Source organism: Bombina bombina, chromosome 2 (genome assembly GCF_027579735.1).
Source record: "Bombina bombina isolate aBomBom1 chromosome 2, aBomBom1.pri, whole genome shotgun sequence".
In the NCBI taxonomy this organism is placed as follows: Eukaryota; Metazoa; Chordata; class Amphibia; order Anura; family Bombinatoridae; genus Bombina; species Bombina bombina.
In genome coordinates, this window is record NC_069500.1 from 1,090,082,982 (window position 1) to 1,090,107,228 (window position 24,247).

The window sequence follows — 24,247 nt, forward strand, 5'->3', positions numbered from 1 at the left end:
AAAATAGATACGAGCATGGAGTTTTCCCCTGCTACAATGGAACTCCGAAATAAAGACATTTTACTAGCCATGCAGAACTTGCTTTTGCCAGCACTGAACAAACTGGAGTTTACCCTGCAAGCCCTGCTGGCGGATACTCAAATCAATGATCCCCCTTCAACATGGCGTCGTCTTTCAACAGAGCCCTGCTGCGATCACGCTGGCATGAAACCTGAGATACATCAAATAGAGCTTGGAAAGAATCTGAGGAGACAACTGCTAAAAAACTCAACGATGCCTCTCATGCCTTACCCGATAATCTACCTAGATGCAGCCGCTGACTCTGGGATACACCAAGAGGGGGAAACTACCCACAGCGATGCACGGCCAGCACTGGAGACGGCAGGTTTTTCTATTATGCAGGACACATATATCCCTGTTTGTGTCCTCTTACAGGGAGGCAAACCAATTCATACTTCCACAATGTCCGCTCGACCTAACCCAGAGTTTGGAGACACGGGGACACCTGCTGCAAAGATGGAAAAACAATGGCAAACAGACCCACCAGACGAACATCGATACCAATGCCCTGGGAGGTACCGATGGTGGAGACAGAGGAAGATTCGGCTGGCCACGGGAGTCGGCTGTGACTCAGGGAACCTAGACAAGTTAGGACATGATCAGAGAATAACTCGTAGAGGAGTCGGCTAGAGCTTTTGTCTTGCACCCGCCTATACACAATATGTAACGGCACCGGACATGGACAGATGTGGCTGTGTTAAAAATTTCTTTTTGTGTAATGTAGATGCTTACAAATCGTGCTATTGTTTATATGACACACAAGTTGACAAAGGGTTTAACATGGACAGCTTAGCCAATTTATCTTGCTGAGGACTAAACTCTGCTTGCCTAGCTCTTGTTATCTGCACCCATATTTTCTTTTTCCCGCCCTCCTGCTAGTGCAGAAACGCTCCATAAACAGCTCATTAGAAGAGAGATGTTAAAGACTGAGAGACACGTTGCAGATTTCCTAACGCAGACATCTCTCACACGGAGCGCTGGGACTATAGTGCATCGCAATGCTGAACCTTTGATAGCAAGGCACATGTAGAACTGCAAAATGTTTATTACGTACGGATAGGGATAATACTGTGTCTACCCTGTTAGATTTATAAGTTGTTTGCCTAACTCTTTCTGCTCCACACTTGTGCTTTCTCTCTCCCATTCTCCTCCTTAATTTGATGTGTTTTGTGTGCAATTTCACTTTTACGTCATGTCTTTGGTGGCACTCTACACTCCTCTGATTAATGCCCTGGGTGCACTGAGCTGCTGAAACCTGTCACACACGCTGCTCTCTTAACCATATAGACAGGTAGACATCATGAGAACGAATGTTTTAAAACAGGAGCACCCTCTTACTAGTGACGCTACATTTTGCCCGGGGACATCTCTGAGAGTACTCTTACTGCCATAGTCAATGGCAGGTGTTGCACCTCCCCTATAAAGTAGTGCTATGGTTAGCGTGTCTAAGTATATTCCTGCACCCGGGATAGTTTGGACTCTTTATGTATATGCCACCCTGTAATAATCCTTACTTTTAGAAAGTGTTTGCTTCCCCAGCCTGGCTATATGTGGCGTGCATTGCCCTGCAAAATGTTATCTACATATAACTTATGCTGCATGTCTGTCAGATTGACATATATTTCTATACTACTAGTGTGTTACGCCCTCTCTTGAATGGAGGCTTTTTGCTACAACTTAAACACCTTGTCTCTGCCAATATCTATTGTGATTCACACCATACCCCAAATACCCCTACAAATAATATTATATCTCCTTAATTTCTTTCCACATGCCTGAGCATAGGTAAACGCTTCAATCATCCTGCTGGTATCAAGCACTTTCGCCCATCTAACTCCATATATGCCTAACCCCAGATTCATTTCCAACTAAAACTGGTTACCATACATCACATTATTCTGTTCGCCTTCTAGGGTTACTTTGTTCGCCCTCTTGGAATTTATTTTTTTATTTTTCTTTGACTTTATTGTTTTTATTTTTATTTTAGATAAGTTGCAGTTTTTGTCTAGTTTAATAATAGTAGATTTAGATTAGTACATTAAATAATAAAAACCCAACAGTGAGGTACATACAATTGCATCCTGGACTGCTATTCAGTTCACCAAAATTCTCAACATCTTCAGTGCACTTGCGTCTATTATATTTGCTATATATCTGACCATGTACATTGCTTCATCCTACCGTTTTATCAATTTGTATTTATCTTTTTCTTATTGCCGGCCATACCCTGCGAGGTATGTTGTTGAAACATTGTATGACATTGTACCCTCTGTTGGCTATAAATAAAATTTAAAAAAAAATAAAAAAAAAAAAAATATTTGATCATGGTTTAGATGATTTAATTTGTTCTGTAGCATCATTGTTCATAAAATAGTTTACCTTATTCATCAAGTAAAAACAACCTTTTCTAACTGGTATCTGGTACCAGGGCACTTGGTAGCCCAGGTGCAGATTTAGGGTATGTTGGGCCAGGGTTGGGAGAGTTTGGGGAGTTCTGTGGGTGGGCCAATGCAATATAAGACATGGCAACTTGATCAGCTTATGGCCTTTCTTGGTTTCCCTTTGTGAAGGACCAAGCACCCAAACAGAGACTATCATGCAGAATATGATACTGCTGGGAGCTCTGACTAAGGGTGTGAGGCAACAGAAATAGCACACAATTTTTGCTTCTAAATGGTTGTGCACTTCCAAATATAGGCTTGTGCGTTTCCATATGAGTTTGAAACAAGATACTTTCTACTGTATACAAATAAATGTGAGTCATTATACCCTGGGTAAAATCTTTTGAAGTAAAATAATGCTGTATGGCCAAGAAAATCATTTAGAACGATAAACTCAGATTTTACCATAGAAACCCAGTGTGCTTCCGGGCTAACAGGAAAGAAGGCTCTAAACAAACAGCCACCTCCAAACGATAGTAATCCAAGGAAAGATGTTCAAAAAAGACCGGCCAAAAAGATTAAAAAGCAAAATCTTTATTTGGGTACGTTGTTAAAATCAAACACAGAGCCAAAGCTCCATTAACAAAAGGTCAGGGCTACAGCTTAACAGACTGCAGACATGTTTGCGTGTTGCTACGCAGCAGTGAACAAGCGTGTAGCAACACGCGAAACACGTTTGCAGTCTGTTAAGCTGTAGCCCTGACCTTTTGTTAATGGAGCTTTGGCTCTGTGTTTGATTTTAACAATGTACCCAAATAAAGATTTTGCTTTTTAATCTTTTTGGCCGGTCTTTTTTGAATATCTTTCCTTGGATTACTATCGTTTGGAGGTGGCTGTTTGTTTAGAGCCTTCTTTCCTGTTAGCCCGGAAGCACACTGGGTTTCTACTGATTGTAGAGTGCGCCGGAAGCCGAGGCGCGTTAATCTGGGCTCCAGGAGTTACGGTCGGATGGAGGAGACAAGTGCCTATGCTGAAGACAACGCTACCTGACAGCACGGATACCTGGATTTGGTAAGCGCCAACCTACTTTTTTGTTCAGATTTTACCATACCCTGTTGTTATAAATGCATGATATAAACTATGACACTCCCACATCCCTTTGACATTTACATGAACAATTTAACTTGCCATGTGTTCGGCTTCATAGTTATGTCAAAGTTATAGTTACCTGACAAATAATAATTTAAAGTTATGAAGCTGTTATACCTTATAACATAACAATACAATTGGGTTCCTATATACTGTGGTTATGCAACAATAACCTGGGGTATATGGCTGAAGCCACTTTATGCCCTTGTACTCCAACCAACATGCTTTTTTTTTAAAGTTCTAATTCCTTCAAGGAGTATTGACCTGTGTCCTATGCAGCTTTTTATATTAGGCACCGTAGATGCTGTAAATGGTGTAGATGACATGAAGATGGCCTATTGACATATGGCAGAGCTAACAACAGACTAATTATATTGATCAAATATATAAAAAGCCCACACAAGTAGACCCTCTTAAATTGTTAAATGAACAGTCTACTTGATTTTCTTTTAGTTTAAAAAGATAGATAACACCCTTACTACCCATTCCCCAGCTTTGCACAATCAACATTGATATTTTGATATACTTTATAACCTCTAAATCTTTGACTCATCTCAGTGCATTTTATTAGCGTTTCACAGACAGAAAGTGCTAGTTCATGTGTGCTATATAGATAACATTGTGTTCACTCCTGTGGAGTTATGCAGGAACCACCACTAATTGGCTAAGATGCAAGTTTCTAAAAAATCACTAAGATAAGAGGGCAGTCTGCAGAGGCATAGATACAAGTTAATCACAGAGGTAAAATGTATATCAATATAACAGTGTATGATTTATCTATCTTTTTACACAATAAAAAATTCACGCAGACTGCCCCTATAATTCTGCTGAACAGATGCATCACTTGGAAGTCTGTAAAAAAGCTTAATAGAAAATATATTATGACCATCTCTGTGTAAAAAGGCATGATATTGCACATCAAAATGTCCTCAGTAATCACACCCCCTTCAAGAGGTACTTCAAGAAGCCAATCAGGATGCTTGTCCTGTGACTTACAAGTGAGCATGCAACTGGCATATGCTTCCACTGTTGCTTTATTTCTACCACAATTTAAAGACGTTTAATTTGAAATGACGCAAGATTATGATGAAATCCCACAAAATAACAGTAAAACAAATTGTGAACTTATCACTGATGAAGCTGCTTGGCTGTCCACCATACAGATGACAATAAAAAGTATAGCTACAGGATAACTGATCAAAGACTACTTATTTTCTAGTAAGTGTTTTACAGAAATTATAGATATACTGAATAACTTTCAAAAGATTTAGAATATATGTAATGTGTTGGAGGTTTTTTTTTGTTTGTTTATTTTTTGCTTCAGCTATCATATTGAGATGCCGGGAGACAATAACCAAAGAACCAACAGGAGGCACCTGTTGCCTGATGGAGAAGTGAAGCACAGTGTAACTGAAAAGGAAATTATGCTCTCTAATGAATAATTCTATAATGAAAAGATGGTGCAAATAACACGGGCATCAAATGTAGCTTAATGGCTAAAGTCCCAAAGGAAATGTAAATGTGCCCTATTCAGGTTTATCTAGGTTGCACTGTTCTGTGTTTTACCCTAGAATAACATACTATGTTAACTTTGGCGTCACATTTGCACCAATTGTCTATTTAAAGTGAACATCGAACCAGTCTTTGTGTTGGCCATTGATGGACAACTCGCAAGTCATGAGCAATGGCAGGTCTGTTCCTATCTCCGGTATTGTATTTATATGTGGCTGTGTATATTCCAGCTACAGATACATGCATGACAAGGAGTGTAGCTTTTTATACATGATGAGACTACTAGAATTTATGTCATAGAATTTGGGGCATGATACAGCACAGCACGCCCAAGAGAGAAAACAACAGCTGGGATCAAAACAATAATGTTGCATTGTTTGTGAAGCACAATATATGGGAACAATAAAAGACTGCATAATTCCAGTAACTGAATGAGATATAATACACACTAAGTTGTGGGAAAACCAATTTCGTTTCCATTTTTTTTTTTTACATGTTAAATATTTGTACTAAAAAGCATCCCACTCTGGGAAATGAAAAATGAAAATAGTGAATAAGCAATAAAATTCTATGCTGCTCAGATGAATGGAAAAATAAAAGTCTGCAAGGAAGAAATATCTTCCCTCAGCAAGATTACCTTACACAGAAAAGAGCAAAAATTAAATTGCATATTGGTTTAAAAAGATAAATGTTTTTTCCACTCTTCCGAGATATATTGAGAAATGAAAAATATAATTAAAATAAACATTCTAGTTTAATGATTCGGAGAAAGAATAGTTATTTGAAATTGTCGTTATAATAAGGGGTTGATTTTTACTTTAGAAAAACAAATGTGAGATGAAAATGAGAAAAGGTCAGAGTTGGTTTCATTGTGTGCTACGCAAGCAGCTTAACTTGATCATATATTTTTGGGTAATGTTCTTTGGATACAACCCATACATTGATAGAAAAGTTATGTTGCTATAAATAGTGGTATGCAGGGCTAGCTCTTAAATGGGATCTGGTGGGACCATAGGATCCAGGCAGCATTTAATTGGGGGTAACACATAGGGATAATAAATTTTGGCTAAAATGTCTCTTGCATGCAATTAACTCCTCCCTGATATCTGGCTATGCCAGGTCCCAAAGACTTGGAAAACAACAAGGGATGTTCCGGTCCACAAAAGTGAAGATAAAACCCTAGTTTCAAACTATAAGCCTATATACTTACTCAATTTATTGTCCAAAATATTGGAGAAATGTGCTTATAGCCAATTTTGCAGATTTTACCATGAGACGGACGTCTTCGTCCCGTTCCAATCTGGTTTTAGCCCCAAATCACTCTACTGTAACAGCACTCTTAAAAGTTACAGAGGCAAACTGACTGGAGATTTTTTCTTGATTTTGCAAAGGCCTTTGACACTGTTGATCACAACATCTTAATACACAAGCTCAAAGCCTCAGGATTAAATGATAAATCCTTAAATTGGTTCTGCTTTTACTTATCAGACAGATCTCAATTTGTGTCTATTTCCTTTCAAGAAAATGTGCGGTGTGCCCCAGCGTTCCATTTTAGGGCCCCATGTTCATAAATGATCTTCCCTTAGTTTGCAAAACCTCAACTGTACACATGTATGTGGATGTCAACATATCAGAACTTGAGGCTGTGATGCAACAGGATTTTTTTAGAGGTTGAGAGATGGATCTGTAAAAATAAACTTTTTCTGAACACTGACAAAACAGTAACCATGGTTTTTGGAACACATCAAAAATGAAAAAAAAAAAAAAAATGACGCAGAGCTAAACATAATTACATTATCAAACTATAGGCTGGCCTCTGTCAACTCCTATAAGTATCTCAGTATTTGGCTTGATCCTAACCTGTCATTTGGACCTCATATTGAAAAACTATTGTCCAAACTGTACCCTCAAATTGGAGCACTTTTTAGAAATAAATCCTGTCAAAAGCCTGATGTTAGGAAACGTATTGTACAACAAATGCTGATCCCAGCAATCAATTACGGGGGTCTGTGCCTCAGATCCATCTCAGTAAACTTGCAACTCTCTATAAGTCGTTATGCCGATTTATCCTGCAATGTGATTACAAAACTCATCATTGTTATATGTTAAAATAACTAAACTGGCTCTCGTTTGACTATAGACGCATTCTTCACCTCACCTTTCAGAGAAACTCCTGTGCTATCTGAGCATTATGCTCACCCCCCGCTTCCCCTATAATATAAGGTCCTCTTCTTCCACTCTACTCTCCATTCCTTGTTACAACAAGGAAGCTGGTTGGTCAGCTTTCTTATTCAGAGCTCCTTGACTGTGTAATAACCTCCCGGAAACCACCACATCCTCCAGCAACCTGAGATCCTTGAAAAGAAAAATCTCTCTATCTTTACAAACAAATCAATCTTGTAAACACTGTAAATTATAAAAACATAATTTATGCTTACCTGATAAATTTATTTCTCTTGTAGTGTATCCAGTCCCCGGATCATCCATTACTTGTGGGATATTCTCCTTCCCAACAGGAAGTTGGAAGAGGATCACCCACAGCAGAGCTGCTATATAGCTCCTCCCCTCACTGCCATATCCAGTCGTTCAACCAAAACAAGCCGAGAAAAGGAGAAACCATAGGGTTCAGTGGTGACTGTAGTTTAATTAAAATTTAGACCTGCCTGAAAAGGACAGGGTGGGCCGTGGACTGGATACACTACAAGAGAAATAAATTTATCAGGTAAGCATAAATTATGTTTTCTCTTGTTAAGTGTATCCAGTCCACGGCTCATCCATTACTTGTGGGATACCAATACCAAAGCTAAAGTACACGGATGATGGGAGGGACAAGGCAGGAACTTAAACAGAAAGAACCACTGCCTGTAGAACCTTTCTCCCAAAAACAGCCTCCGAAGAAGCAAAAGTATCAAATTTGTAAAATTTGGAAAAAGTATGAAGGGAAGACCAAGTTGCAGCCTTGCAAATCTGTTCAACAGAGGCCTCATTTTTAAAGGCCCAGGTGGAAGCCACAGCTCTAGTAGAATGAGCTGTAATCCTTTCAGGAGGCTACTGTCCAGCAGTCTCATAGGCTAAACGGATTATACTCCGAAGCCAAAAAGAAAGAGAGGTTGCCGAGGCCTTCTGACCTCTCCTCTGTCCAGAGTAAACAACAAACAGGTTAGATGTTTGGCGAAAATCTTTAGTAGCCTGTAAGTAAAACTTATGCAAAATACGTTCCTTCTTTGAAGAAGGATTAGGACATAATGATGGAACAACAATCTCTTGATTGATATTCTTGTTAGAAACCACCTTAGGTAAAAACCCAGGTTTTGTACGCAGAACAACTTTATCTGAATGAAAGATCAGATAAGGAGAATCACAATGTAAGGCAGATAAGAACCAAGTTTAAGCTCCATGGAGGAGCAACAGGTTTAAACACAGGCTTAATTCTAACTAAAGCCTGACAAAATGCCTGAACGTCTGGAACTTCTGCCAGATGCTTGTGTAAAAGAATAGACAGAGCAGAAATCTGTCCCTTTAAAGAACTAGCTGATAATCCTTTGTCCAAACCCTCTTGGAGGAAGGACAATATCCTAGGAATCCTAACCCTACTCCATGAGTAATTCTTGGATTCACACCAATGAAGATATTTACGCCATAGCTTGTGGTAAATTTTCCTGGTGACAGGCTTTCATGCCTGTATTAAGGTATCATTTACTGACTCGTAGAAGCCACGCTTTGATAGGATCAAGCGTTCAATCTCCATGCAGTCAGTCTCAGAGAAAGTAGATTCAGATGATTGAAAGGACCTTGTATTAGAAGGTCTTGTTTCAGAGGCAGAGTCCATGGTGGAAAGGATGACATGTCCACTAGGTCTGCATACCAGGTCCTGCGTGGCCACGCAGGCGCTATCAATATCACTGATGCTCTTTCCTGTTTGATTTTGGCAATCAGACGAGGGAGCAGAGGAAACGGTGGAAACACATAAGCCAGGTTGAAGAACCAAGGCGCTGCTAGAGCATCTATCAGTGCCGCTTCTGGGTCCCTGGACTTGGATCCGTAACAAGGAAGCTTGGCGTTCTGGCGAGATGCCATGAGATCCAATTCTGGTTTGCCCCAACGGAGAACCAATTGAGCAAACACCTCCGGATGGAGTTCCCATTCCCCCGGATGAAAAGTCTGACGAATTAGAAAATCCGCCTCCCAGTTCTCTACACCTGGGATATGGATCGCTGACAGGTGGCAAGAGTGAGTCTCTGCCCAGCGAATTATCTTGGAGACTTCTGACATCGCTAGGGAACTCCTGGTTCCCCCTTGATGGTTGATGTAAGCCACAGTCGTGATGTTGTCCGACTGAAATCTGATGAACCTCAGTGTTGCTAGCTGAGGCCAAGCCAGAAGAGAATTGAATATTGCTCTTAACTCCACAATATTTATTGGGAGGAGTTTCTCCTCCTGAGTCCATGAACCCTGAGCCTTCAGGGAGTTCCAGACTGCACCCCAACCTAGAAGGCTGGCATCTGTTGTTACAATTGTCCAATCTGGTCTGCGAAATCTCTGGTTTCCTGATCCAGATTTAGTAGAGGGGACAAATCTGTGTAATCCCCATTCCACTGACTGAGCATGCATAACTGCAGCGGTCTGAGATGCAGACGCGCAAATGGCACTATGTCCATCGCCGCTACCATTAAGCCGATTACTTCCATGCACTGAGCCACCGTGGGGCGCGGAATGGAGTAAAGAACACGGCAAGCATTTAGAAAGTTTTGATAACCTGGACTCCGTCAGGTAAATTTTCATTTCTACAGAATCTATTAGCGTCCCTAGGAAGGAAACCCTCGTGAGAGGAGATAGAGAACTCTTTTCTTCGTTCACTTTCCACCCATGCGACCTCAGGAATGCTAGAACTATCTCTGTATGAGATTTGGCAATTTGAAAGCTTGACGCCTGTATCAGGATATCGTCCAGGTAAGAAGCCACCGCTATGCCTCGCGGTCTTAGGACCGCCAGAAGTGAGCCCAGAACCTTTGTAAAAATTATTGGGGCTGTAGCCAACCCGAATGGAAGAGCTACAAATTGGTAATGCCTGTCTAGAAAGGCAAACCTCAGGAACTGATGATGATTCTTGTGAATCGGAATGTGAAGGTAGGCATCCTTTAAGTCCACTGTGGTCATGTACTGACCCTCTTGGATCATGGGTAAAATGGTTCGAATAGTTTCCATCTTGAATGTCGGAAAGCTGAGGAATTTGTTTAGGATCTTTAAATCCAAAATTGGTCTGAAGGTTTCCTCTTTTTTGGGAACCACAAACAGATTTGAATAAAACCCCTGTCCTTGTTCCGTCCGCGGAACTGGTTGGATCACTCCCATTACAAGGAGATCTTGTACGCAGCTTAGGAATGCCTCTTTCTTTATCTGGTTTGCAGATAATCTTGAAAGGTGAAATCTCCCTTGTGGAGGAGAAGCTTTGAAGTCCAGAAGATATCCCTGAGATATGATCTCCAACGCCCAGGGATCCTGAACATCTCTTGCCTACGCCTGGGCGAAGAGAGAGAGTTTGCCCCCTACTAGATCCGTTGTCGGATAGGGGGCCGCTCCTTCATGCTGTCTTAGAGGCAGCAGCAGGCTTTCTGGCCTGCTTGCCCCTGTTCCAGGACTGGTTAGGTTTCCAGGCCTGCTTGGATTGAGCAAAAGTTCCCTCTTGTTTTGAAGCAGAGGAAGTTGATGCTGCACCTGCCTTGAAATTTCGAAAGGCACGAAAATTACACTGTTTGGCCTTTGATTTGGCCCTGTCCTGAGGAAGGGTATGACCCTTACCTCCAGTAATGTCAGCAATAATTTCTTTCAAACCAGGCCCGAATAAGGTCTGCCCCTTGAAAGGAATGTTGAGTAATTTAGACTTTGAAGTCACATCAGCTGACCAGGATTTGAGCCATAGCGCCCTACGCGCTTGGATGGTGAATCCGGAATTCTTAGCCATTAGTTTTGTCAAATGAACAATGGCATCAGAAACAAATGAGTTAGCTAGCTTAAGAGTTCTAAGCTTGTCAACAATTTCAGTCAATGGAGCTGTATGGATGGCCTCTTCCAGGGCCTCAAACCAGAATGCCGCCGCAGCAGTGACAGGCGCAATGCATGCAAGGGGCTGTAAAATAAAACCTTGTTGAATAAACATTTTCTTAAGGTAACCCTCTAATTTTTTATCCATTGGATCTGAAAAAGCACAACTGTCCTCAACCGGGATAGTGGTATGCTTTGCTAAAGTAGAAACTGCTCCCTCCACCTTAGGGACAGTCTGCCATAAGTCCCATGTAGTGGCATCTATTGGAAACATTTTTGTAAATATAGGAAGTGGGGAAAAGGGCACACCGGGCCTATCCCACTCCTTACTAATAATTTCTGTAAGCCTTTTAGGTATTGGAAAAACATCAGTACTCACCGGCACTGCATAGTATTTATCCAGCCTACACAATTTCTCTGGCACTGCAATTGTGTCACAGTCATTCAGAGCAGCAAATACCTCCCCAAGCAATACACGGAGGTTCTCAAGCTTAAATTTAAAATTAGAAATCTCTGAATCAGGTCTCCCCGATTCAGAGACGTTACCCACAGACTGAAGCTCTCCGTCCTCAGGTTCTGCATATTGTGACGCAGTATCAGACATGGCTCTTACAGCATCTACGCGCTCTGTATCTCGTCTAACCCCAGAGCTACCGCGCTTGCCTCTCAATTCAGGCAATCTGGATAATACCTCTGACAGGGTATTATTCATGATTGCAGCCATGTCCTGCAAAGTAATCGATATGGGCGTCCCTGATGTACTTGGCGCCATATTAGCGTGCGTCCCTTGAGCGGGAGGCGAAGGGTCCGACACGTGGGGAGAGTTAGTCGGCATAACTTCCCCCTCGACAGACCCCTCTGGTGACAATTCTTTTATAGATAAAGACTGATCTTTACTGTTTAAGGTGAAATCAATACATTTAGTACACATTCTCCTATGGGGCTCCACCATGGCTTTTAAACATAATGAACAAGTATCCTCTGTTTCAGACATGTTTGTACAGACTAGCAATGAGACTAGCAAGCTTGGAAAACACTTTAAAGCAAGTTAACAAGCAATATAAAAAACGTTACTGTGCCTTTAAGAGAAACAAATTTTGACAAAATTTGAAATAACAGTGAAAAAAGGCAGTTACACTAACAAAATTTTTACAGTGTATATAACAAGTCAGCAGAGCATTGCACCCACTTGCAAATGGATGATTAACCCCTTAATAACAAAAACAGAATAATAAATGACAAAAACGTTTTTTAAACACAGTCACAACAACTGCCACAGTCTACTGTGATTGTTACCCTCCTCAAACACGACTTTGAAGCCTTTTGAGCCATTCAGAGATGTCCTGTATCATGCAGAGGGAAGCTGAATGTCTCTGTCAGTATTTTTAGCTGCACAGAAAAGCACTAAAATAGGCCCTTCCCACTCATATTGCAACAGTGGAAAGCTTCAGGAAACTGTTTCTAGGCAAAAATCAAGCCAGCCATGTGGAAAAAAACTAGGCCCCAATAAGTTTTGTCACCAAACATATATAAAAACGATTAACATGCCAGCAAACGTTTTATATTACACTATTATAAGAGTATGTATCTCTGTTAATAAGCCTGATACCAGTCGCTATCACTGCATTTAAGGCTTAACTTACATTAATCCGGTATCAGCAGCATTTTTCTAGCAAATTCCATCCCTAGAAATATATTAACTGCACATACCTTATTGCAGGAAAACCTGCACACCATTCCCCCTCTGAAGTTACCTCACTCCTCAGAATATGTGAGAACGGCAGTGGATCTTAGTTACTTCTGCTAAGATCATAGAAATCACAGGCAGATTCTTCTTCTAATGCTGCCTGAGATGAAACAGTACACTCCGGTACCATTTAAAAATAACAAACTTTTGATTGAAGTTAAAAAACTAACTATAATACACCACTCTCCTCTTACTACGTCCATCTTTGTTGAGAGTTGCAAGAGAATGACTGGATATGGCAGTGAGGGGAGGAGCTATATAGCAGCTCTGCTGTGGGTGATCCTCTTGCAACTTCCTGTTGGGAAGGAGAATATCCCACAAGTAATGGATGATCCTTGGACTGGATACACTTAACAAGAGAAAAGACCTTCCTTGTGTCTGTGTACTGCTATGTACAATTGTAACAATTTGTACCGTATCTAATGTATTGCTGGCATATGTCAGGACATACATACAAAAGATAAAATATTTTATAAATAAATACATGCTCATGCGTTGAACCTCTGCTAAAATTTTACATATGAGATTGCTGCCAATGGTTGAGTTTACATTGTATCAATAAAGAGTTGGGGGGTGTCCCAGCAATTGCACTCAAACTGCCCAAAACGTTAGTGTCTCAAACACTGTTAGAACTACCAAGTAATAGTAACAGAGATTGCCTTCTAAGAGTGCGGCTCTTAGCAACAGTATATTATGATGGTGACTACAATGTGCAGCAGGCTACAATGTTATAGCCAACCTTGTCAAGACAGCAACACCTAAATGCTCTTATAAAACAGCTTTTTAGCCTGCCTAAATGCAAAAGGTAAAAATAATTGTTTCCCCATTAATTAACCCCAGTAATTCAAATGCTCAACATCCTGATTTAGACTTTTAAACTGCAACTATCCCTAACGAAGCTACAGTCCCCAAAAATGTAAACCTAGCTGTGACCCGGTTCCAGCTCAACTAATATATATATATATATGTATACACAAAAATATAGATATATAAAAAATAAATATATTTTTTAAAATACTAATAACATTTTCTCCTATGTGAAAAACATTGGAATGTAAAATATTTATATTAAATAAACAGTAAAAAAACATTATAAAATATTGAAAAAAAATAGATATATGTATGTGTTTGTCTTTATATGTGTATATAAACATGCATTTACATATGTACATACATAAATACACACAGACACACACACACATATTTATATATACCCAATTCACATATTTAGGCATATATGTATACAATATAGCTCTTTCCAGTGAAATACCTTGTCATATACCATATACCCACCCGGCATGCTAATTTAGTTTGTGCTCAAGCAAAACGCTTTTACTTTCAACTTGTAATACTTGCGCAAGTTAAGGCGGTTGTGACATTGTGCACCACTTGTAATATAGCCCTCTATATTTTCCCTTTCTCCCTTACAGGTGCATTAAAAGAAGAAACCTCTTGATATGAAATAAATCTCAATGTGCATTAAAAATTAGGAGTTCTGTGAGTGCATAAAAAGCAGTTACACTATTTGTGCAAAAGACAATGACACTATTGTTTCACCATTTCTTTCAAGTTTTAAATCCCCCTCTTTGAAGAGAGAACATTGGCATTTGGGAGCCTCACGCTCTGAAAAAGGGGAAATATTGTTCATTTTACTTATTTATTTTATGTATGTATTTATGTTTGTTTAACTATAGTAGCCTCAGGCAGAACAGAATAATATGGCTGTTGGGATACTTGCCATTCCCAAACACATATGAAGAACAGAATCTATGAATTAATGTTTGTGCTATAGAATAACAGAGTCTATATAACAAAACATTTTTTTGTATTAATTGACAATGCAAAACAATCTTTTGACATACAGTTAAAGGGACATGCCACCCTCATTTTTTCTTTACTGATTTAGAAAGAGAATGCAATTTTAAACATCTTTCAAATTTACTTATATTATCTAATTTGTTTTATTCTCTTGATATTCTTTGATGAAAAGCATATCTAGATATGCTCACTAGCTGCTGATTGGTTGCTGCACATAGAAGCCTCGTGTGATTGGCTCACCATGTGCATTGCTTTTTCTTCAAATAAGGATATTTTAAAAATGAAGCAAAATAAATAATTGAAGTAAATTGTAATGTTGTTTAAATTTCTATTCTCTATCTGAATCATGAAAGAAAGATTTTGAGTTTAGTTGCCCTTTAAGCCTTTTTTGATATACTATTTGAACAAGCAGGATACCATAGAGTGTTGCAATGCATTGCAGTCCACTTTGGCAGCAAAGTGGTTAAACACATCATTGAAAATGTGGATGATTCATGTCCTTAAATGCATGTATACCTTGTAAACACTATAAAAAATAGCAAACATGATGACTGCAGCTATTTCAATCATAGCCAGATGTATCTTTGCAGGGGATGTCATCAATTACTACAAATGTCAAGGCTACTATTGATTGTAAGGTGGTAACCCTACTTGGCATTTACAAGGGAGTATGTCCATTCAGACGTGTGTCAACAAGTTGCTTTTTTTTTGCCAAAAATATCATCTCTCCCAATATTTATTCTCAGCATCTGTCATTACTAACACATGTGTTTTACCTGTAAAATCATTTGATAAGGGGCAACATTTTCTTATGAGAAACATTTCATAAGCACTTTAAGAAGAGAAAAGCAACAGTCAATACAACAGTTCTTAGACTATACTTACTCATTAAATACCAGGTCTGGGGCAAAATACAGGTATTGGCTGTTGGTATGTTTGTATGATCTCCAGCTCAAGGCAAAAGATGATAGGCACATCCAGGAGTACTGGATTAAAGTAATTTGGTCCTCAAGAGGTAAGTTTCGAAATCCTAAAAATAAATACATGAATTAATTAAAATGATTAATACCACAGCAAAATATAGCTTTAGAATGAGTGGATCGGAAGTTAAATACAATTTGCATGATACAAACAGCATTTTATTAGAAATAATTTTAATAATTAAGCTCTTTTTTGTCTAAATAATTTTGATATTGGAAAAGCCTGTGGGGGAAATTTTTTTTTTTTGTTAAAGCTTTGAACCATGTTAACTTCATCAATTACATGGACAGGACAATCAGTTGCAAGATGATTCCTGCTATGCTTCATCATTTTGTAAGAGAGGAGTGTAAGAGTGGACATAAAAAGGTGACAGAGGAGTGAGAATGATTCAGCATCATATTCAGCACAATGAGAAGGAGAATGACTTAGGGCTAGATTTATCAAAGGCTAGGCGAACTCTGTATGTTCTTCGCCTGTAATCGCGCCCCAGCTCGCCTCTGGAGAGGCGAACATGTGCTCCTAAATTTATAAAAAAAATAGATGTAACTTTGCGCAGGCGAGCTGGGGCGTAATAATGATAAATTGCGCCTGTTGGAAAAAGCATTTACTCCCTATTTGTCACAGTACATCCTTATAAATATTTGCGCCGCCATGTTTTGATTATTAAAAAAACGTTTTTTAGGTAACTATTTAGCTAATATTTATATTATATAATGTTTCTGTGCTGTTTGTGCCATATGTTGACCCCAAAATAAAATATATCAATATATTGATACATATATATAAAACTTTTGGTACCATATGCGCCTGTGGAAGCGCAAATTACTGGGAATAACAGTATCTTCTTTGCGCTGAACTTTTGAAAAATTAGTTAAAAGAGTAAAGTACTGCATCACAAGATGTAAAAGCATGTATTATAATGGTGTTCGACTCAGTCTGTATGGCGAAATATACAACACGCAATTACAGCTGGAATTATCGGCGCAAAGCAATGATGAATAAGCAACTGGGCATATTTGTAGGTCGGGCTGTTAAATTACGCCTATTACTAATGTATATTGGTGCACTCGGGAGCACGCCTGTGCGCCTAGGCGAATGCAAGTGGAGTGCGAAGAAGTTTCTTTCAGATTTGCGCAATTATAGGCGCAGAGTGCTTTGATAAATATGAGGATCCGTTTGTATGCGTTATTTTGGACGATATTACAGGAGAATGGCTTTGATAAATCTAAGCCTTAGCATCAGCTTAAAGGGACATTCCAGCCAAAATTGGAAACCACATGGGAGCATTTTGGTATTGAATAGAAGCATTTTTGTCATAGACATGTGTTAGCAAAAGTGCTTCTAATAAAAGCTATAGCTGTTTTAAAAGTGTATTTAAGTATGCAACGTGCACCAGCATTTTAAACACAGCACTTGCTCAGAGAGCGTAAGGTGCTTTTACCATCCCTTTATGTGACTGAGGAATGAATAAAGTGGAGATGCATTGGATGATCTTTCAAAGTCTCCTTACTCTGCATGAGCTGATATAGATCATTTGGAGTGAATGTTACGATTACATAGCTGTACCTGGGATGACAATATCTGGCCTATGGCAGTTTGCTAACACCGGAGTAATCTGCCAGTGAAATTGCCAAGTCCACCTTTTCTTAGGTTCTGTTTTTGTTTTAACCCCTTAAGGACCACAACACTTTTCCATTTTCTGTCCGTTTGGGACCAAGGCTATTTTTACATTTCTGCAGCGTTTGTGTTTAGCTGTAATTTTCCTCTTACTCATTTACTGTACCCACACATATTATATACTGTTTTTCTCGCCATTAAATGGACTTTCTAAAGATAACATTATTTTATCATATCTTATAATTTACTATAAAAAAATATATAAAATATGAGGAAAAAATGGAAAAAAAACACACTTTTTCTAACTTTGACCCCCAAAATCTGTTACACATCTACAACCACCAAAAAACACCCATGCTAAATAGTTTCTAAATTTTGTCCTGAGTTTAGAAATACCCAATGTTTACATGTGCTTTGCTTTTTTGCAAGTTATAGGGCCATAAATACAAGTAGCACTTTGCTATTTCCAAACCACTTTTTTTCAAAATTAGCGCCAGTTACATTGGGACACTGATATCTTTCAGGAATCCCTGAATATCCCTTGACATGCATATATTTTTTTTTTAGAAGACATCCCAAAGTATTGATCTAGGCCCATTTTGGTATATTTCATGCCACCATTTCACTACCAAATGCGATCAAATAAAAAAAATTGTTCACTTTTTCACAAATTGTTTCACAAACTTTAGGTTTCTCACTGAAATTATTTACAAACAACTTGTGCAATTATGGCACAAATGGTTGTAAATGCTTCTCTGGGATCCCCTTTGTTCAGAAATTGAAGACATATATGGCTTTGGCATTGCTTTTTGGTATTTAGAAGGCCGCAAAATGCCACTGCGCACCACACATGTATTATGCCCAGCATTGAAGGGGTTAATTAGGAAGCTTGTAGGGAGCTTTTAGGGTTAATTTTAGCTTTAGTATAATGTAGTAGACAACCCAAAGTATTGATCTAGGCCCATTTTGGTATATTTTCAGAAATAGCAGACATATATGGCTTCGACTTTGCTTTTTGGTAATTAGAAGGCAGCTAAATGCCGTTGCGCACCACACGTGTATAATGCCCAGCATTGAAGGGGTTAATTAGGGAGCTTGTAGGGAGCTTGCAGGGTTAATTTTAGCTTTAGTGTAGGTATCAACCTACCACATGACACATCACACCCCCTGATCCCTCCCAAACAGCTCTCTTCCCTCCCCCACCCCACAATTGTCCCCGCCATCTTAAGTACTGGCAGTAAGTCTGCCAGTACTAAAATAAGAGTTTTTTTGGGATTTAAAAAAAAAAAAAAAGATAATTCTGCTCTGTAGGATCCCCCCTTAGCCCCCAACCTCCCTGTTTCCCCCCCAAACAGCTCTCTAACCCCCCTCTCAGCCTTATTATGCGCCATATTGGGTACTGGCAGTTGTCTGCCAGTACCCAGTTTGAAATCAAATATGTTTTTTATTATATTTTATTATTTTAAAAATTCTATTTTCTGTAGTGTAGCTGCCCCCCCTCAAACCCCAACCTCCCACCCTCCCAGATCGTTAAATTACAAGTTAATTTGTAATGTTCCCACCCTCTCTCCCACCGTGTACCACTTAACATTTGTTCCATAGTGTAGGGTTCCCACCCGCCCGCGCGCGCACCCGCTCCCGTGCGCGCACCCGCTCCCGTGCACGCGCGCGCACCTGATCTCGCCCCCTTCTCCACCGATGGCCGCCCACCCGCCTCCCTGGATCAGCTCCCACCCACCAACGAACATGGCCATTGATGGCCGATGCAGAGAGGGCCACAGGGTGGCTCTCTCTTCATCGGTGGGCTAAAAAATGTTATAGCAGGATGCCTCAATATCGAGGCATCACTGCTATAACATGAAAGCAGTTGGAAGTGATCAGGATCGCTTCCACTGCTTTCAAAGACCAACGACGTACGGGGTACGTCCTTGGTCATTAACTGCATTTTTTTGCAGGACGTACCCCATACGTCGTTGGTCGTTAAGGGGTTAATTTTGCTTTATCTCTAATAGATAACACTGTGTGAAGTGTGTATTTGAAACATGGGGAGGAATGCCCAATGACTTGGGAGCCGTAGAAAAGTATTATGCTCATGTATCAAATAATTGTGGGTTTTGTCAATTAGGTCCGAAGGTAAAACTGCAAACATATTTGGTTCTGTAAACTGAATGATTCACACAAGAGGCTGATAACCAATAGATTATAGTATCCTAGAAATACAGGTGGCATTAATAGCTAAACAATATTAAAAACAGAATTTATGTTTACCTGATAAATTTCTTTCTCCAACGGTGTGTCCGGTCCACGGCGTCATCCTTACTTGTGGGATATTCTCTTCCCCAACAGGAAATGGCAAAGAGCCCAGCAAAGCTGGTCACATGATCCCTCCTAGGCTCCGCCTACCCCAGTCATTCGACCGACGTTAAGGAGGAATATTTGCATAGGAGAAACCATATGGTACCGTGGTGACTGTAGTTAAAGAAAATAAAATATCAGACCTGATTAAAAAAAAAAACCAGGGCGGGCCGTGGACCGGACACACCGTTGGAGAAAGAAATTTATCAGGTAAACATAAATTCTGTTTTCTCCAACATAGGTGTGTCCGGTCCACGGCGTCATCCTTACTTGTGGGAACCAATACCAAAGCTTTAGGACACGGATGAAGGGAGGGAGCAAATCAGGTCACCTAAATGGAAGGCACCACGGCTTGCAAAACCTTTCTCCCAAAAATAGCCTCAGAAGAAGCAAAAGTATCAAACTTGTAAAATTTGGTAAAAGTGTGCAGTGAAGACCAAGTCGCTGCCCTACATATCTGATCAACAGAAGCCTCGTTCTTGAAGGCCCATGTGGAAGCCACAGCCCTAGTGGAATGAGCTGTGATTCTTTCGGGAGGCTGCCGTCCGGCAGTCTCGTAAGCCAATCTGATGATGCTTTTAATCCAAAAAGAGAGAGAGGTAGAAGTTGCTTTTTGACCTCTCCTTTTACCTGAATAAACAACAAACAAGGAAGATGTTTGTCTAAAATCCTTTGTAGCATCTAAATAGAATTTTAGAGCGCGAACAACATCCAAATTGTGCAACAAACGTTCCTTCTTTGAAACTGGTTTTGGACACAGAGAAGGTACGATAATCTCCTGGTTAATGTTTTTGTTAGAAACAACTTTTGGAAGAAAACCAGGTTTAGTACGTAAAACCACCTTATCTGCATGGAACACCAGATAAGGAGGAGAACACTGCAGAGCAGATAATTCTGAGACTCTTCTAGCAGAAGAAATCGCAACTAAAAACAAAACTTTCCAAGATAATAACTTAATATCAACGGAATGTAAGGGTTCAAACGGAACCCCCTGAAGAACTGAAAGAACTAAATTGAGACTCCAAGGAGGAGTCAAAGGTTTGTAAACAGGCTTGATTCTAACCAGAGCCTGAACAAAGGCTTGAACATCTGGCACAGCTGCCAGCTTTTTGTGAAGTAATACCGACAAGGCAGAAATCTGTCCCTTCAGGGAACTTGCAGATAATCCTTTTTCCAATCCTTCTTGAAGGAAGGATAGAATCCTAGGAATCTTAACCTTGTCCCAAGGGAATCCTTTAGATTCACACCAACAGATATATTTTTTCCAAATTTTGTGGTAAATCTTTCTAGTCACAGGCTTTCTGGCCTGAACAAGAGTATAGATCACAGAATCTGAGAATCCTCACTTCGATAAAATCAAGCGTTCAATCTCCAAGCAGTCAGCTGGAGTGAAACCAGATTCGGATGTTCGAACGGACCCTGAACAAGAAGGTCTCGTCTCAAAGGTAGCTTCCAAGGTGGAGCCGATGACATATTCACCAGATCTGCATACCAAGTCCTGCGTGGCCACGCAGGAGCTATCAAGATCACCGACGCCCTCTCCTGCTTGATCCTGGCTATCAGCCTGGGGATGAGAGGAAATGGCGGGAACACATAAGCTAGTTTGAAGGTCCAAGGTGCTACTAGTGCATCCACTAGAGCCGCCTTGGGATCCCTGGATCTGGCCCCGTAGCAAGGAACTTTGAAGTTCTGACGAGAGGCCATCAGATCCATGTCTGGAATGCCCCACAGGTGAGTGACTTGGGCAAAGATTTCCGGATGGAGTTCCCACTCCCCCGGATGCAATGTCTGACGACTCAGAAAATCCGCTTCCCAATTTTCCACTCCTGGGATGTGGATAGCAGACAGGTGGCAGGAGTGAGACTCCGCCCAAAGAATAATTTTGGTTACTTCTTCCATCGCTAGGGAACTCCTTGTTCCCCCCTGATGGTTGATGTACGCAACAGTCGTCATGTTGTCTGATTGAAACCATATGAACCTGGTCCTCGCAAGCTGGGGCCAGGCCTGGAGCGCATTGAATATCGCTCTCAGTTCCAGAATATTTATCGGTAGAAGAGATTCTTCCCGAGACCAAAGACCCTGAGCTTTCAGGGATCCCCAGACCGCGCCCCAGCCTATCAGACTGGCGTCGGTCGTGACAATGACCCACTCTGGTCTGTGGAACATCATCCCTTGAGACAGATTGTCCAGGGACAGCCACCAACGGAGTGAGTCTCTGGTCCTCTGATTTACTTGTATCTTCGGAGACAAGTCTGTATAGTCCCCATTCCACTGACTGAGCATGCACAGTTGTAATGGTCTTAGATGAATGCGCGCAAAAGGAACTATGTCCATCGCCGCCACCATCAACCCGATCACTTCCATGCACTGAGCTATGGAAGGAAGAGGAACGGAATGAAGTATCCGACAAGAGTCCAGAAGCTTTGTTTTTCTGGCCTCTGTTAGAAAGATCCTCATTTCTAAGGAGTCTATAATTGTTCCCAAGAAGGGAACCCTTGTTGACGGAGATAGAGAACTCTTTTCCACGTTCACTTTCCAGCCGTGAGATCTGAGAAAGGCCAGGACAATGTCCGTGTGAGCCTTCGCTTGAGGAAGGGACGACGCTTGAATCAGAATGTCGTCCAGGTAAGGTACTACTGCAATGCCCCTTGGTCTTAGCACCGCTAGAAGGGACCCTAGTACCTTTGTGAAAATCCTTGGAGCAGTGGCTAATCCGAAAGGAAGCGCCACGAACTGGTAATGTTTGTCCAGGAATGCAAACCTTAGGAACCGATGATGTTCCTTGTGGATAGGAATATGTAGATACGCATCCTTTAAATCCACCGTGGTCATAAATTGACCTTCCTGGATGGAAGGAAGGATAGTTCGAATGGTTTCCATCTTGAACGATGGGACCTTGAGAAATTTGTTTAAGATCTTGAGATCTAGGATTGGTCTGAACGTTCCCTCTTTTTTGGGAACTATGAACAGATTGGAGTAGAACCCCATCCCTTGTTCTCTTAATGGAACAGGATGAATTACTCCCATTTTTAACAGGTCTTCTACACAATGTAAGAACGCCTGTCTTTTTATGTGGTCTGAAGACAACTGCGACTTGTGGAACCTCCCCCTTGGGGGAAGTCCCTTGAATTCCAGAAGATAACCCTGGGAGACTATTTCTAGCGCCCAAGGATCCAGAACATCTCTTGCCCAAGCCTGAGCGAAGAGAGAGAGTCTGCCCCCCACCAGATCCGGTCCCGGATCGGGGGCCAATATTTCATGCTGTCTTGGTAGCAGTGGCAGGTTTCTTGGCCTGCTTTCCCTTGTTCCAGCCTTGCATTGGTCTCCAAGCTGGCTTGGCCTGAGAAGTATTACCCTCTTGCTTAGAGGACGTAGCACCTTGGGCTGGTCCGTTTTTACGAAAGGGACGAAAATTAGGTCTATTTTTTGCCTTGAAGGGCCGATCCTGAGGAAGGGCGTGGCCCTTACCCCCAGTGATATCAGAGATAATCTCTTTCAAGTCAGGACCAAACAGCGTTTTCCCCTTGAAAGGAATGTTTAGTAGCTTGTTCTTGGAAGACGCATCAGCCGACCAAGATTTCAACCAAAGCGCTCTGCGCGCCACAATAGCAAACCCAGAGTTCTTAGCCGCTAACTTAGCCAATTGCAAAGAGGCGTCTAGAGTGAAAGAATTAGCCAATTTGAGAGCATTGATTCTGTCCATAATCTCCTCATAAGGAGGAGAGTCACTATCGAGCACCTTAAGCAGTTCATCAAACCAGAAATATGCGGCTGTAGTGACAGGGACAATGCATGAAATGGGTTGTAGAAGGTAACCCTGCTGAACAAACATCTTTTTAAGCAAACCTTCTAATTTTTTATCCATAGGATCTTTGAAAGCACAACTATCCTCTATGGGAATAGTGGTGCGTTTGTTTAAACACTAAAAAACTCTAAGCCATCTCCGTGGAGATGTTGCCTGTACAACGGCAAAGAGAATGACTGGGGTAGGCGGAGCCTAGGAGGGATCATGTGACCAGCTTTGCTGGGCTCTTTGCCATTTCCTGTTGGGGAAGAGAATATCCCACAAGTAAGGATGACGCCGTGGACCGGACACACCTATGTTGGAGAAATAAACATTAATTTGACACCATTTGTACAAAAAACATCATCAATTACTGTTGGGAATATCACTGCTGGCCAGCAGGAGGAGGCAAAGAGCACCACAGACAAGCTGTTAAGCATCACTCCCCTTCCCACAACCCTCAGTCATTCAACCAAAGAGAAATTGAGAAAAAAGGAGTAACACAAGGCATAGAGGTGCCTGAGGTGTAGTCAAAATAACTGTCTTGAAATAAAGGGCGGGCCGTGGACTCACCATATCCGGAAAGAAAGAAATGTATCAGGTAAGCATAAATTTTGTTTTCTTTCCTAAGATATGGTGAGTCCACGGCTTCATCAATTACTGTTGGGAACTAATACCCAAGCTAGAGGACACAGATGAATAGGGAGGGACAAGACAGGCAGACCTAAACAGAAGGCCCCCTCCGCTTGAAGAACCTTTCTCCCAAAAAGAAGCCTCAGCCAAGGCAAAAGTATCAAATTT

The 24,247-nt window shown here is 40.8% G+C and overlaps 1 protein-coding gene across 3 annotated transcripts in view; it reads right to left on the reverse strand.

Annotated features, from left to right (window-relative positions):
* The window catches only part of NR3C2 (nuclear receptor subfamily 3 group C member 2), an 869,318-nt gene that overhangs the window by 138,630 nt on the left and 706,441 nt on the right, over positions 1–24,247 (reverse strand). For all 3 annotated transcript variants that reach the window (XM_053703728.1, XM_053703726.1, XM_053703727.1), the window contains exon 6: positions 15,595–15,739. In XM_053703728.1, coding sequence (XP_053559703.1) covers positions 15,595–15,739 — 145 coding nt within the window. The remainder of the gene's footprint in view (positions 1–15,594; positions 15,740–24,247) is intronic.